This window comes from Epinephelus moara, chromosome 6, assembly GCF_006386435.1.
Source record: "Epinephelus moara isolate mb chromosome 6, YSFRI_EMoa_1.0, whole genome shotgun sequence".
NCBI classification, from domain to species: Eukaryota; Metazoa; Chordata; class Actinopteri; order Perciformes; family Serranidae; genus Epinephelus; species Epinephelus moara.
Window position 1 is genome coordinate 41,696,976 of NC_065511.1, and position 12,304 is coordinate 41,709,279.

A 12,304-nucleotide genomic window follows, 5' to 3' on the forward strand; every position below is an offset into this window, starting at 1 on the left:
CCATGTAGCTTTGGATTTTTTTCTTCCTCATTAATAAAACCCTTCATGTAAAAACTGCATTTTGTGTTTACTTGTGTTGTCTTTGACTAATGTTTGAATTTGTTTGATGATCTGAAACATTTAAGTGTGGAAAACATGCAAAAAAGTAAGAAATCAGGAAGGGGGCAAACACTTTTTCACACCACTGTATATATTATAATTATTAGGGATGTATTGTTTGCATGTAGTTTGACTGTAGACTGTTTACAAAGATGGACGATGCGTCTCCACTTCCTCCCACCAAATAATGCCAAAATATCCCAGATGCAGCTGCTGCCATCGCACACTGGTGACATCATTTGGAGCCAGAGTCTGCGCAGTAAAGATCTCCATAGTGTCAAGTTTCCACTGACACACCTGTGTGGCCAATCACAATCAGCGTCACTGATCATGAGCACACCGATTGACACACACAGCTGTCAATCATGGTGTAGAATCCCGTTTTAATAGCATCAACTTAAAACCAGACGTATTAGAGAAACATGAGCACATGAACAAACATCAGCGTGAAAACAACTACCTGAAATAACAGAAACCATCTGAAGGAAAAATTCATCTGATGTGTAATTTGATTATGTAGTTTGGTCAATGTCCCATCAGCTAACATGGAGGAGGCGTGGTTTATGACCTGTACTGCAGCCAGCCACCAGGGGGCTATCCAGGTGTTTTGGCTTCACTTCTTGAGAGCTTTAATGTCATCGTTCTTCATTATACAGTCCATCACTGTGTCTCAAATCGCGTACTTCTGTACTTACACTTAATATTTTGAGTGCATAAGTGCGTTCACACTGAGAATTATGGAAAAATGCAGTGCACTATGAGTACCCGGATGGTGCACTCAAAACGGTCGAGAAGTTGAGTGTGGAACTATGGACACTTCTTGCCCTCAATGGTCGCCATCTTGGCTACGTAGCTGAAGGGGAGGGACCACTTTTCAAACTGGAAATGACGTAGCTGCATTGTACAAATACATGTGTTTTTTGCACTAAGCACCACTATACTGTTGTTGGATGTAAGCCAGCAGTATGTTTGTTGGGTTAATTTAGCAGTCTGTAATGATTTGGTACTGCGAACGATAACGCAAATGCTAATGCTAGTTTGCTAACTAGCTAATTTGCAGTCGTCATTTCCGGTGAGTGCACAACGGCCATGTTTAGTTTGAGACAATACTACCCTGTGGAAATTCACGCACTACGCCAATAAGTACATAGTGCACATAGTATACTACATGGAAGTGTACTAACAGAAGTATGTGATTTGAGACACAATCTATGTGTTTGACTGACAGGAACACCTTCCCTGTGTATCATCTTGTTTTATTCCAGATCGTTTTGGTGTACAACAGTTCAGAGGAGCAGCTGACGGCCATACCAGGAACAACGCTGCACTGGCTGGGTGGAGTCCGTCCTCCTGATATCCCTGTTTGTGGCTTCAAGAACGACAACCCAATCTGCCTCGCAAGTCAGTGGAGTTTACTGTAGTCACATGTGGTGTTATTTAGTTTCAGTTCAGTTGTTTTCTGTGAGCCCTGAGCTCTCCTGCATCTCCCCCAACACTCTGCAGTAAAGGAGTAGTTCAGATATTTTGATGTGTGGTTGTATGAGGGACTTATCCACTGTCAGTGTATTATCTACATGTCAGTCAGCACGCTCCCAGTCTGTGTTCATTTTGACAGCTATTTAAGATAGATAGGAGCTAGCTGCTAACAGCCACCGCTGAAACTAACAAACTCCACAAATCCATTCAGCAGCTCCACCATCCACAGTCAGACACACACGGCTGATTATTTACTGCTGAGCTACAGCTCACAACTCGCACCAATGGCTGACGCTGCTCCGCTCTGACTGTTTCTGCTGGCTACTGAAACATCCTGGTGCAGACTATTTACTGGAGTTTACCAGCCTGTCACTCATGCTGCATTTGAAAATAATTAAAAGCACGGCTGTTCTCAGCTTTCAACGTCCAATAGTCCACCACTAACATTTTCATCACGTCTCGTCAACGAAAACGAAACATAGATTTCATCTTAGTTTTTATTACCAAGATCTGTTTTTAGTACGTCATTGTCTCATTTTCATCATAGAAAAAAGGTTGTTGATGAAAATTTTAGTTGTAGTTTTCGTCAACGAGATAAACACTGCTCCCAGTTTGGAGAAGCAGGCTGGAGTACCGCCACAGAAGCAAAGCAATGTACTGCTGTGGACAGGGGCAGGTATAAAACATACTTTAACCACCTAAAGCCTAGTTCACATTACACAATTTTCACCCTGATTTTGCGTCACGGAGACTATCGTAATCTTTTGAGTGTTCATAACTGGCAATGTGTGTTTCTGTCATCGGGAGTCTCGCCAACTGCTTTATGATCTGTGTGTGCACACCACAAGATTTCTCCACTGAGCCCTCGCCGACAGAGCCCCAGATAACACGGTGACGTCACCAAACTTGGAGACAACACATTGTAAAGGCATGGATATTCGGTAACACTTCATAAGACAGCCCGCATTTTAGAGTGTACCTCTCGCCCACTTTCCCGGGAGTTAGCAAGTTACATGTACTTACCCGGGAGTTAGAGCATAATTCCTCCCAGTCACTTACCATATAACGACGCGGTCACTTGGCATATACGTACTTCCCCAGGAGTTAGGGTATAACTCCTCCCGGTCACTTACCACATACTTCCCTGGGAGTTATACCCTAACCCCCGGGGAAGTATGAGTTATTCACTAACTCCCGGGAAAGTGGGCAAGAGGTACACTCTAAAACGTGGACTGTCTTATGAAGTATTACCGGATATTCTTCCCAGTGTTGAATCAGATCTGCCTCCAGGGCCTGGGTCCAAACAGTACGCGCTCCCCGTGATCCTGTGGATGCTGCCATTGTTGTTGTTGCTTGGTGGCTTGTCAGTGTTGCCAGATCTTGGGAGAGAAACAAGCAACCAGGGCTATGGAAACAAGCCCAAAAGAAGCAACTATCATGCGTTTAAATAACTTATTAGACGGATATATATAGAGGAAGGCGATGTTTAGAGAGCAAGCCCAAATAAGCAACTCCACTTTAGAAACAAGCCCAAAGTCGTAGCTAATATGCGGACCTGGCAACCCTGCGGCTTGTCCTCCTCACATTTCTTCCGTCCTCCTGCTTGCTGACGTGGGACGTATCCCGCCTCTCATTGGCTGATGCTCTTTGTTAGTCGTGTCATACTTCTCCAGTTTTCTAGCATGCCAGATATCCAGTCCCAGTCACAGACGAGGGGGCGACTTGCTCGTAGGCTTGTTCACACATGAGGACTTGTCGTGGCAGACTATCTGCCGAATCGCCTCCGACCCAAGGTGGCTCTCAAGATCCTCTGCGACGTCAAAATCGCGGTGAAAATCGTGTAATGTGAACTAGGCTTTAGTGTTCATTATATTGAGAACATTCTCACCACCTTACTTTCACGTCAAACAGTCCGTTCCCATGTGGAAGCTGTTAACAGCCTCAGTTTCTATGCTCTCATCATTTTAGCTCACTGAACTGCTCTACCACTATTCACTACTGTAGGTAGGTGATGCACTGACTATGGATAAGTACCTCATACAACCTCACTCCGAAAATCCCAACTCGTCCTACATATTCATTCATGGCTGTCTGTATGTCGTATTTTCAGTGTAATAAATCTGAGTGTCTCTGAATAGTTTCTTTCTCTCTGACAGAGACGATCACCATCCACCAGATGGTTTCCATCGTGGTCTTCTTCATCTTCCTGATGACCCTCACCATCACCGTCTTCATCTACAGGTCAGTCTCTCAGTACTTTCTAGCACATCTTTAAAGGTCCCATACTCATACTTGTATTTAAGTCTACTGGAACCAGCTTTAATGTTCTAAACACACTTTATTGTTCTCATACTGTCAGCCTGAATGTACCTGTGTTCACCAGGTCTTCTGTTTCTCAGCATCTCTGCACCATCGCTGCAGCTGGGGAACATCTGTAACAGCTCTGTAGCAGCACTTTGTGTCTTTAATGACCGTGTCACTGTAATTACATTGCTAGGCAACGACTTGGGTCCATACTTACTTCCTGTCAGTTGATGTCATTCACACACACTGTAAAACCTTTTAACAGGAAGTACAAAAGGACAAATTTAGACTGTTTATGTTTAAAGTTTAAAACAGTCAACATCAGGGAAGCTCAACTTGCTTTGCCCAGGGGCCACTTTTGCAAATTGACAGGAGGCCAGGGGCCAGACGCAGCAGCTCCGCACAGGTCAGGTGTGTGCAGGCGTGTTTCTAGGGATTGGTGCATAGACCGGACTCTGTCAGGGGGTCTGGGGGATTTGAGACATTTTCTTCAGTGATTCTTGGTCAAACGTCTCTAAAGAAGGATGGACACAGGAAATTGAACCTGTTCTGAAAGCTTCAATGATGGACTAAGGTTTCGGACTCAGTGTGCGAACGACGTTAGGTCATATGTCTTTTTAGGTGTGCGACAATTTCAGATGAAAAATACAATCTCAAAGGCCTTCTTGGGCTTCTTATTCATATTTTGAGTCTTATTCTTATCCATTCATCCATTTTTCAACCGCTTATCCGAAGCCGGGTCACAGGGGCAACAGGGTGACGCAAAGCACCCCAGACGTCCCTCTCCCCAGCAACACTTTCCAGCTCCTCCTGAGGGACCCTGAGGTGTTCCCAGGCCAGATGAGATATATTATCCCTCCAGTGTGTTCTGGGTCTGCCCCGGGGCCTCCTACCAGTGGGACGTGCCCAGATGTTGAACCACCTCAAATGACCCCTTTCAATGCGAAGGAGCAGCGGCTCTACTCCGAGCTCCCTCCGGATATCTGAGCTCCTCCTCCTATCTCTAAGGCTGAGCCCAGACACCCTACAGAGGAAACTCATTTCAGCCGCTTGTTTTCAAGATCTCGTTGTTTCAGTCACTACCCAGAGCTCGTGACCATAGGTGAGGGTTAGGACGGAGATGGACCAGTAAATCGAAAGCTTCGCCTTCTGGCTCAGCTCCCTCTTCACCACAACAGTGCCCGCATCACTGCAGATGCCACGTCAAACCACCGATCCATCAGCCTCAGCTGTGTTTATTTGACTGTTCTTCTTCTTTTTCTCTCTTCCAGCTTTAGGGAAGTGTGTCAGTAACTCACCTTTATTGTTCTGTTAAGGCAACTCGAAGCACCTTCTTATGGTTTGTAAAAGGTGGCGGTTTAATATGATGAGTCAACATGCCCTGTGTTGTGCCTCAAATTCACCCTATTCAAATGCTTCAGTAGCTCGGTCTCTGGTGTTTAATTATTTAACCCACAGCCTCCTCCAGATTCGTCAGAGTGTTCAGCAGTAAACAGTCAATCTGTGACCTGTGTGTGTCTGTGTGCGTCTGTGTGTGTCTGTGTGTCTGCAGGAGGATGAAGTTGGAGAAGGAGCTGGTGGCTCAGCTCTGGAGGATTTCATGGGACGACATCCAGATGAGTAATTTGGACAAAGTGCTGCGCAGCGGCAGCAGGATCACACTGTCACTGGTCAGCACACACGCACACACACACACACACACACACACACACACACACACACACACACACACACACACACACATAGAGGCTACTAGAGCTTGTGATGTGCTCTCACAGTCATTATCCTTATTTCATTCTGTAATTGTGTCTCTTTTGTTCCCTGCAATATGAGCACTTTGATTTTTCAGTGGTCAAGCACTCTTGCCCACACACACACACACACACCCACACACCCACACACACTCTGACCCTGTGTCTGTCTCCAGAGAGGCTCTAACTACGGCTCGCTGATGACTGGAGATGGAAACCTGCAGGTTTTTGCAAAGACTGGATACTACAAGGTCAGTGTGGTGTTTTTGTGTTTCCTGCTGAGGATGAGTCAGACTGTAGTAACACGTTCAGCCCGTCTGTTCTCTCCTCGCTGTCTGACGCCTCTCACACAGCGCTCATCAGCCTGCACGCAGCTCCTCGAAGGCTGTTTATCGTTCATTAGTTCTTCCAAACAATCGCTGTCTGAAAGCTCTTTCCTGAGACACAGGAAGTGATGATATCTGAGAGTCAGACACACAAAAGCTCACTTGTTTTTCCACTTAAACATATATTTACCCTGAGGAAAGGAAATGGCCTGTTAAGTGCAGGAAGACTCGTTAAATGTTTCCTTGGTTGAGAAAAAATACTGAACCGTTTTTAGCAGCCAATTATCTGTGTGGGCCACAAGTTTTAACTTTGCTTTGGTGACTGAGCTGCAGCTCTTTGTTATATGAGGAACGACGTGTCTGATTTTACAGTCTAATGTTTGATTTGTGCTTGATGCATCAGCTGAAGTGATCGACCATTCTGGTGAAATAACCCTCTGCTTTTTGAGTCTAAAAACAACTGATAGTCCTGTTACATGACGCAAACACACCACGTAGCGATCAGTGCACTCGAGATCAGACTGAAGACACTTAGAAGACGGGCAAGTACGTGCTGTCTTCTAAGTGTTTGTACTTTTTAATTGAAAACATTTTTTATTTTGTGATATTTACTGGAAATGACATACAAGATGGCTGCCACCTTATTTTGGGTTTTGTAGTGTAATAAGAAAGTATTGAGTAGATAAGCCCTCAATTCAACTTCATGAATCCGCTGTTCTTCTGAGCAGCTTTCAGAGTGAACAACGGAGGAAAAAAGTACAAATGTGTGACAAAAGTTCTGCTCTGAAGTTCAGCCCTCGCCCTTTGTCGTTGACATTCTTTCGTGTCACATTCAGTAAGGACACTGAGTGAATTATTTTCAGTGGAGAGATTTAAATATATCAGAAAATATAACAAAAAACAGCTACTACAGGGTAACAGAAACCATAATCAGGAATATGTTTGCATTGAACTTAAAGCTTTTAAATTTAGTGTGATTGTTGTTAAGAAAAGAGCGAACTGGAGCCAAAAGTGTGACTCAGACAGCTGTTCGGTTTAAAGTGGATTTATTTCAGTAAAGCAAGAAGGGGTGTCTCGGGTTGATCCAGGGCACTCGGGGGAAACAGGGCAGGTCGAGCAGGGCTGGAAACAGGTTGGCAGGTAAACGGGTGACCAGTGCGTGCACAGAGAAACAAGGTTTAGGAAGCCAAGAGGAAACAAACAGGCCGTAGTTAGTACCACAAGGTAGACTGAAGGATCTGGCAGAGACTGGGCTGCAGGCTGGGGTTCATTAGTGGATGGCTTTCAGGTGAGCAGACAGATTGGCAGCAGGACTGATGAGAGCCACGCCCCGACACACAGACACAGAGAGAGACAAACAAGGAAAGAAACAAAGAAAAGGGGGAAACAGCTGACACATGAGGAATGAAGGAAAGGCACATACGATGACAGTGATCTCTCTCTCTCTGCGTTCTTCCAGGGGAACATCACGGCCATCAAATACACCAACAGGAAACGCATCGAGCTGAACAGGAAGGTCCTGTTTGAACTCAAACATGTGAGTGACTGATGGCTCCAATCTTTTTTTACCAGAAAAATAAGATCAGTCACAAATGAGGGTGATAATCCACGCTATAAAGTGAGTGTTGATTTTATGCGTGTGTGTGCAGCATAAATTAATATCTATTTTTGTGTGTGTGTGTGTGTGTGTTGGTGCAGATGCGAGACGTTCAGAACGAACATCTGACCAGGTTCATCGGAGCGTGCATCGACCCTCCCAACACCTGTATCATCACAGAGTACTGTCCCAGAGGAAGTCTGCAGGTACGCCTATCTGTCTGTCTACCTGTGTTTGCCTGTTTGTCTGTCTGTCTGTCTGCCTGCCTGTCTGTTAACAGTCTGTATTTTGTGTCTTCAGGACATCTTGGAGAATGACAGCATCACTCTGGACTGGATGTTCAAGTACTCTCTCATCAATGACATCGTCAAGGTTCATGTCCTCCTGTTTTATCTTCTCTACCTGCTCCCACTCTGTTCTAATTTATAGAGTCTCAAAGTACGAGATAATATATGGTTGTCTCCTTCTTCCCTCTCTGTCTCTGCAGGGCATGGTGTTCCTCCACAACAGTGTCATCTTCTCTCACGGTAAACTCAAGTCGTCCAACTGTGTCGTGGACAACCGCTTCGTCCTGAAGATCACAGACTACGGTTTGTCCAGCTTTAGATCTGAGAGCGACTCAGGAAAAGACGCTCACGCCTACTACGCCCGTGAGTCACCGCTTTACTACAGTCTGATAATAATAATGCATTTTATTTATAGAGCGCTTTTCATAGGCCTCAAAGACACTTTACTTAAAAACAATCATAAAACAGCATTCACTAAAATACACACAACATCTGTCACACATTAAAAGCCGTTTTGAAAGATGAGCTCTGATGATTTGAAGCAGGAGACATCGGGGGCGGCCATGGAGAAGGCTCTGTCACTTCAGGTCTGGTGCTTGGTCCTGAGTGGTGGAGTCAGGAGGTTGGCATTAGAGGAGCGGAGACGGGCTATGTTTTTTAGGTGGAAGAAGGCAGAGCTGCTGATTTGATTGACTTGTGGCATGTGTGGCATGTGATGTTGCGGATGTGTGGGGAGGAATGCAGAGTGGAATTATCAGTGGTGAGGCAGAAGTTGTGAGTGGTTTTGGTGAGGCAACTTGTCAAATACCACTGGTTTTCTCAGTGATCTCAGCATCAGACACAGATGCACATAGGCATGTTTTGCAGCAGTATGATAGGCACAGGACCGCAGCAGTTTTTGACGCAGCAGGCAACAACCCAACCCGCCAGATACTGCCGCTTTGCCAGTGGACGTTGGCTTCAGATACCGACTCACAGAGGCACCCTCTGTGGCAATATGATACACACCGGGTCACTTCAGTTTGTAATGCTGCTGGCAACAAACTAGTTTTCTACACCTAACCACGTGCTTCTGTTGCCTAAACTTAAGGAAATAAAGCTAAAAAAAACATGTTTCACCTACGTAGTAAGTTTTCTTTGGAAGAAAACCTGCAGTGTAGATTGAGATGCCCTCCCTAAACGTCCAAAACTGACACAGGAGGGTACCTATATGTTGGCTTTTAGGTCCACCGATAAGTTGGGATGGGAACGTGTTGGCAGTTGATCTCTCAGTGATTTACAGATCATGAAAGCTTTTACGTTTATTGCTCCTAAAGGAATAGTCTGAATTTTCTGAAGTGGGGTTATACTGGGTATTTATCCAAAGTCAGTTACCTACAGTACATGTCTGTGGACACGCCCCCAGTCTGGAGAAGCATTAATTTTAGTTTGTACCAAAACAGTATTACATTCAATATTTTGTCTCGTCATCATCCACCTTGAGTTCTTTATTGTCATATGCTCAACAGTGATAGTGAAGCAGTTGTTAGCTGTTATTAAAAGAAATACAAGTGAACAAAAAACACAGAATAACAAACCTGTTATTAACACACCATCCTGTCCTGTATGTCCTGCTGCAGAGAGGTTGTGGATGGCTCCAGAGCTGCTCAGGATGGAGTGTCCTCCTCCTCAGGGAACCCAGAAAGGAGACGTCTACAGCTTCGGCATCATCCTCCAGGAGGTGGCGCTGCGCCGAGGAGCCTTTTACCTGGAGGGAGACCCACTCAGCCCCAAAGGTGCGACACAGACAACTATAATAACACCAATAACCAAAATGTCAAACATGAAGAACAGGGCACTTTTCCATTATTAGAGACTCATTAACCACATATCATTAAAGCGCTCTACATGTCATAAGGTGCAGCATCCTCACGCACAGAAGCTCAGTTAAGCCCTGTTTCCACCAAACCCTTTCAATGCAGTACCTTTGGAAACCAATAGTAAATGTGGGCGGGGTTGTTGTCACTCACTGCTCCGTCCAGCATTCGCTGTATTTCCTCATCAGCGGTGACACAGATGGAAGTCTGCACCTGGTTTATCGTCCACAGAACGAGGCTGCACGCCCACATTTTCACAACAAAATAGAACAGGCTGCAGTGAGAGTCTCTCTCCATGGGATATTTAAAAATAGCAGCTTTGTGCATTTAGTCCTTCTCAGGCAAGCTCAGGGGTTTAGCGTTGCTGTAGCCCACAGGAACGATGTTCACAGCTCCACCTTTTAGTACCAGATCTGTGTGCTAGGTACCCCAACAGAGGGTGGACCAAAAATGGGGACGGTAAGGAACGCTTCTGTTGGTACCATCCACAACTTTTCACTGTGGGAACAGAAAAAAGTGTACCGTGCTGAACTGGACTGCTTGGTGGAAACAGGGCTAAAGTTTTGTCCACAGTTTGTTCAACAGTGGAGTACTGTTGGGCCCAGATGATCTGAAAACCTGTTTGGTTTGGAGGGATGGCACCTCATACCTTCTGTCTTAACTTCCACAATGATGCCCTTTAGCTTCGCTTTCACTCTGCAACTCTTTTGGTAGGTGAAGTGGAGTAGACTACAGTTCAGTTTAATAAGATCACAGTAAAGTTCCGGCCTGTGTGATGCTGAGGATCAATGAGTCTGCAGAAAAAGAAAATAAATAGTTTTTAAGAAAAGAAGTGAGCTGAACAGGCAGAACATAGAACAACATTTATTGTGGTGCTATTAGTCGCCACATGCTGACAACACGTTTGTTCCACTGAAATCATTCTCTCCAGGAATTAAGTGGAGGTTTGAAAAATTATGTAAAAAGCTTAAAGGATTTGTTTGTTTTGTCGGCCAAACCACAGAATCAGAAACCGCTTCACTCTGGAGAGTCTGGTTTATTAATTTATCTCTTTCAGCTTGTCTGTGCGTGGGGGGACGTCCTTCAGCTGAGGTAGAGTCAGGATTAAGTCGATGGCTTGTGGAATGAAAGTTTGGTTTGGAGGTTGGTTTTTACTACAGATTCATGAAGTATGAATTTCTAAGAAAGGAAGAAGAAGAAAAAACAGTTTTCCCCCCGAGTCAGGCCTCAGTGAAGGAAATCAAATCAACAATGTGTTCCAGCAGCGCCGGGCTTCATCACAGTGAATCCTCCTTATTTTACAAACAGCCTTTGAGTTTATTCACACTTGTTAGGGCTCTGAACTGTTGGACAGATTGGAGTGGATGTCTGTCCCAGGATGTCAGACAGCTTGTTTGTCCACGCAGATACAGTCCGAGTGTCTTCAAGCAGTAAGTTCGAAAGGACAGTGACACTCAGAACAGCAAACAGCTCAAGTGTGCAGGAAGATAAAATCCTGTGAAACAAACTATGAATTCCCGGGCATAATGTGAAACAGCACAGCCTAACACTAAACCATCCCTCCTGGATTTCACAAGCTGTTTTTGTGATTGCTGGAAATTGCAGGAACAAGTGAAAAACAGAATGTATTTGTGACTGGGGACGCAGCAGCACCATTTGATTGCCGCTGATCTGCTGTTGTTGCTGTCTGACGCAAAGCCTGAGTACTGTCTGCGTGAGTCACTCTCCTCCTGCTCCGTAAACTTTAATGCACAGTGTGAGCCGACAGGTAAAGCAACTGGGAGAGTCAATACCCAGGTTCAAAGCCTTCTGAGAAGCAGGTTCAATCCAGGGCTCTAGGCATTGAACACCGAAGCCGAAAACAGGTGATAAGCCAGCGTCCACACACACAGAGCAAACAGTTCAATAGTGTGCAACAGTACCGCAAGGGAGCAGGTAGAAGGTGACAAGCAAGGAATCCGGAATCAGGAGTACACACAAGGGAAACAAACGCACCTGTGTGGAGTCAACTCTAGACAGGATGGCTCTGGCCAGCAGCAATGAAGAGTTAATTCCACGGTGTTCACACACAGGCAGAATGTGCGGCCACGTGGTGAGGCAATCCCCAACACAGGAAACCACAGGCAGAAGAAGAGGTAAACTTACTAAGGAGAGTTGGATGACAGTCTCTTCACACAGCCATGGGGAAAAGGAGAACAGAAACCAGGAGGGCAGAAGCAGAGCTCTTGCTCGAGGACAGAAGGCTGAACGGTTTACTGGGGCGCAGACGAAGCCGAGGAGTCAGAGGCAGGCGAGGTCAGCAACGAGGACGCAGACCAAGGATTAACGCTGGAAAGTCTTGCATGATATGGCGAAGAACAATCTGACAAGGAGAGTCTTTATAGTGGCAGGGGGTAATGAGGGACAGGTGAGCAGGGTTAGCTTGATGAGGTGGGTGTGGTGGACCGGCGGGAGCGGGAAATGTGGACAGGTGATAGGCTGGCAGGTAGGTGTGGAGTGGAAATGGAAAACTACTGAGTGAGCTGAGAAGATGCCATGTATGGCAGGTCAGAGGAGCACACTGCAACACTTAATCCCATGGTCTCCTCCGCCTTTTATCTTGTGTTTC

The 12,304-nt window shown here is 45.5% G+C and overlaps 2 protein-coding genes across 5 annotated transcripts in view; one reads left to right on the forward strand and one right to left on the reverse strand.

The window, feature by feature from the left end:
* The window catches only part of LOC126391497 (atrial natriuretic peptide receptor 1-like), a 122,473-nt gene extending 110,175 nt beyond the window's left edge, over positions 1-12,298 (forward strand). For all 4 annotated transcript variants that reach the window (XM_050046331.1, XM_050046333.1, XM_050046332.1 and 1 more), the window contains 9 exons: positions 1,365-1,500; positions 3,732-3,816; positions 5,432-5,549; positions 5,807-5,881; positions 7,416-7,493; positions 7,655-7,759; positions 7,854-7,925; positions 8,041-8,203; positions 9,460-12,298. In XM_050046331.1, the coding sequence (XP_049902288.1) occupies positions 1,365-1,500; positions 3,732-3,816; positions 5,432-5,549; positions 5,807-5,881; positions 7,416-7,493; positions 7,655-7,759; positions 7,854-7,925; positions 8,041-8,203; positions 9,460-9,692 (1,065 nt within the window). In that variant the 3' untranslated portion in view covers positions 9,693-12,298. The remainder of the gene's footprint in view (positions 1-1,364; positions 1,501-3,731; positions 3,817-5,431; positions 5,550-5,806; positions 5,882-7,415; positions 7,494-7,654; positions 7,760-7,853; positions 7,926-8,040; positions 8,204-9,459) is intronic.
* LOC126392472 (collagen alpha-6(VI) chain-like) overlaps positions 1-12,304 on the reverse strand; it is a 310,923-nt gene that overhangs the window by 292,281 nt on the left and 6,338 nt on the right. The gene's annotated exons all lie outside the window — the stretch shown is intronic.